Raw genomic sequence first — 3,401 nt, 5'->3', positions numbered from 1 at the left:
AAAGGTTTCATAACTTTCTCTACCTTTTCCTTCAAACCAAACATAACCTTAGTGAACAACCATTTAATGAGTAGGCCATGATTTTTAATTGCTGAGTGGCATGTCAGTAGGCAACTTTACCCATGATTTTTTTTTCATTACGTGACCATTTTATCCACTAAAGAGAATTCGTAAATTATATGGTTCAGCCTATTCAGCAGTTTTGGAATTTGGATGAATTATCCGATGATGCTGATCTCCTAGGTGGGACCCTCTAATGGCGGGTCTTGATCCTCGTGATACAAGATAGAATTGCTCGAGCCCCAAACCGAAGTAGGGAAATGGATATGGTGGCAATATCACAACAATAATAATCGAAATAGCACACACTAATTGCGACGGGATCTCCTCCAAACAAAACTTTTGGGTTTTTTGCAAGCAAAAATTCTACCAGTTAAAAAAATTGTTTGGTAAAAGCTCAAAAAGGGCTTTTAGCATAAAACAAAAAGAGACAACCTAACATTAAAAAAAGTACTTCGTAAAAAAACCATTTGACTTTTTCCGTTTAAAACAAAAAGCTCTCCAAATCACCGCCTAATTAATAAGTAGCTTTGCATTTATCAAAAAAAATTAATAAGTAGCTTTGATGTTTGACTCTTTTAGCCTTTTGAGTCGATAACGACCAAAGAGACAACCTACTCTTGGTTTTTTTTTTTTTTTTGAGTAAATTAAAAATACCCTCTTACTATGGAGTCATAGAAAAATACCCCTTGTACTTTCATTTGTCATATATACCTTCTGAACTTTTACATCGTGATCACAAAAACCCCCCGACTGTAAAGTCAACTGATGGTAAACACGAAATTATCAAACTACCCTCTTTGTAATCATATGAGAACCCTACACCGCTCCTTGTCAGAAGTTATTGCCACTATCTTACGGATAAAGAGCAGTCAAGTACGTTGCTGCCAGATGCAAAAGAATCTCTGGTGATATAAAAAAAATCATTTGCATCTTTCATGCCGTTGTAGGAGAAAGAATGTATTTTTTTATTGCCACGCTAGCTATTTTAATCATACGAGAATCAATATTTTTAGAAATTATTTGATTAATAAAAAATAAGTGAAAAAGTAAAAACATTCAAACAAATGATAAAAGGGTAATTTTGAGATTTAAAGATTTAAACAACTAGATGATAACTAATCTTTTTCAAGTGAAATGTTTATCACAAATAAAAGTATAGACATTGCACATTATTACCGAGCTAATTTCTCTTTAATATTTGAATTTCAAAACGTTCTATTGTAGTGTTTGAATTCTCGAAAACTGTCAATTTAGTACTCACTATTAATAGTTCGTCAATTATTTGTAGTATTTGAGATTATTTTACCCTTTTTCTTTAAAAAATTAAAAGTTTGGGTTTTTTCCTGTTTTAATTCAAATTTGCCCATTGAATGAAGAGAACATAGAATGTTATTTAATGAAACCGCAAGTATACAAGAAAGAGGCTGCTCTATGAATCATTTGGATGGAGAGGAATAGAAGGGTTTTTGAAGGCAAATCTGCTCAAAACGGACGAATGAAGGGCATTTTTGTCCTTTCACATGTTACTTAACGTCCTTCAACTTTTTTCCACTAAACTAGTAGTTTTCAGGAATTCAGGTATGACCCGTTATTGAGAATAGCCCCAAAGTAGGCAATTTAGAATTTACCCTTTTTTTTATTGTTTTAATAGCAGACCAATTCAAAAAGAAAAGAATCCGTTTTGGGTTTTATATTCTACCTTTACCTTGTCGACGTTGTCGTCATCTTGTCACGTAGCTCTCAACCTTACACTTTCCGATACAAGGAAGAGAGATTATGAACGATGGGGTAGAGGGCCAACCGGCGAAATTCCGTGGAACTCTTGAGTCTGCATCTCACCGCATAAATTTTCATACATTTTTTAAGTCGTGCATGTCAACTTTTTTCTTCCTGCTTGTTGAATTCATTACATGATTTTAATTCAAGTGTTTACAGTGGCGTCATTTTAATGGAGGGGGAAAGTTGGTGAGACATCCTTCTTCCTTCTGGATATTCTGTTCAGAGATCGTTATATCAATGATATTGATCTTTACCCCAAAGAAAGGAAATAATAAAAAGACATGCCGGGAGACTCCTTGTCAATTCAGTTTTGAGAGAAAGAAAGAAAGTTGCTTCTTGTTTAATACTTTCCTAATATATAACTGAAACATTCGCCACCACAGAAGACCAGAAGTGCTTAACAATATCTAAACGCCACATATAGACCTCAATTTTATTCACTATGGCTAGTTCAATTCATTACTTTTTTTGTTGATCACTAGGTGTTTGTTACCAACACTCATAGAGCTTGATATCGACGCGGAGCCTGAAGTAGACCTCTCCTTCGAAAGCATCAGTCATTATAGTGGCGATTCCTCTGGCCATGAAGAAGTCGCCGGTGCCACCCACAACTGAAATGTCCCTGGTCTTGTGCATTAGAGGATCGGCGCCAACGAAGTTTATAGTCCCTTGATGGTCAGCGCTGTTTAGAACGAAGGAAAAGGCTAGCCAAGCAGTGTATTCCGCTTTACTGTCGTAGAAGTAGAGGCCCTGCGCTCGACCGACGGGCGGCGAGTGAAGATTGTTGTCTAGGGTGATGGGGTCGTCGAACACCACCATATTTCCGAAATGGTATTGTGCTGCTAAGATGGTGAGGTTCGCCCCTTCAGGCGCCCCAACAATGGCAGAAGTGGCATTGTCGGCGTTCTTGCCGTTGTAAACAATGTCATGGAAGTAGAGAACCAACTCTTTACATGGTTTGTGGTACTTGATCTTCTTGCCACCGGGAATGGCAGAAGAGCCAGAGATATAAAGGAAGAAGACAAGGATGATGGGTGTTACGGTGTTTTTTGAGCCCATTGTTGAACCCTTCTCTCCTTATTGTTTCAAGGAGGAGACTGGAGAGAATTCTAATGCTCAAGGGAAGGACAGAAAGACACCTCTCTACACCACTCTGCACTCTCTCGGGGCCAAGGCCGAGGCCGAGCTGTGCTAATTCTGAGTTCTGAGTGTATGCCTTTTCCATCGTCTGGTTAGTTATATATATATATATATATATATATATATATATATATATATAAAGAAATGAGATCTGGGTGAATGCAAAATCAAACAGCCGTAGAATCCACACTTGAGATCATCTTTTTTCTGTTTGGCCCTGCTATTTTTTAAGGTACATATTTTGTGTAATTCTTTTATTTATTAGATAAATAAAATATTGATTATTTTAGTCATAAAATTTTATTATTTAAAGGGACAATAAATTTTTCATAGACCCACATGAATGGACATCTCCATCGATCCATACAAATCAAAATCCCATTGACCTATCTTATTCCCAAGGTTTGCATGTTCTCTCT

The 3,401-nt window shown here is 36.6% G+C and overlaps 1 protein-coding gene across 1 annotated transcript; it reads right to left on the bottom strand.

The window, feature by feature from the left end:
• Positions 1-2,150: 2,150 nt before the first annotated feature.
• LOC148879726 (dirigent protein-like) lies at positions 2,151-3,077 on the bottom strand. The gene has a single exon (XM_088961373.1). It carries the CDS (start codon positions 2,899-2,901, stop codon positions 2,332-2,334), a length of 570 nt encoding a protein of 189 aa, XP_088817499.1. The 5' UTR covers positions 2,902-3,077; the 3' UTR covers positions 2,151-2,331.
• Positions 3,078-3,401: the final 324 nt, after the last annotated feature.

This window comes from Nelumbo lutea, chromosome 1 (assembly GCF_056320005.1).
Source record: "Nelumbo lutea isolate HS-2025 chromosome 1, American lotus-T2T, whole genome shotgun sequence".
NCBI lineage: Eukaryota > Viridiplantae > Streptophyta > Magnoliopsida > Proteales > Nelumbonaceae > Nelumbo > Nelumbo lutea.
The sequence above is the reverse complement of the archived record's forward strand: the minus strand, read 5'-3'. Positions and strand labels throughout refer to the sequence as shown.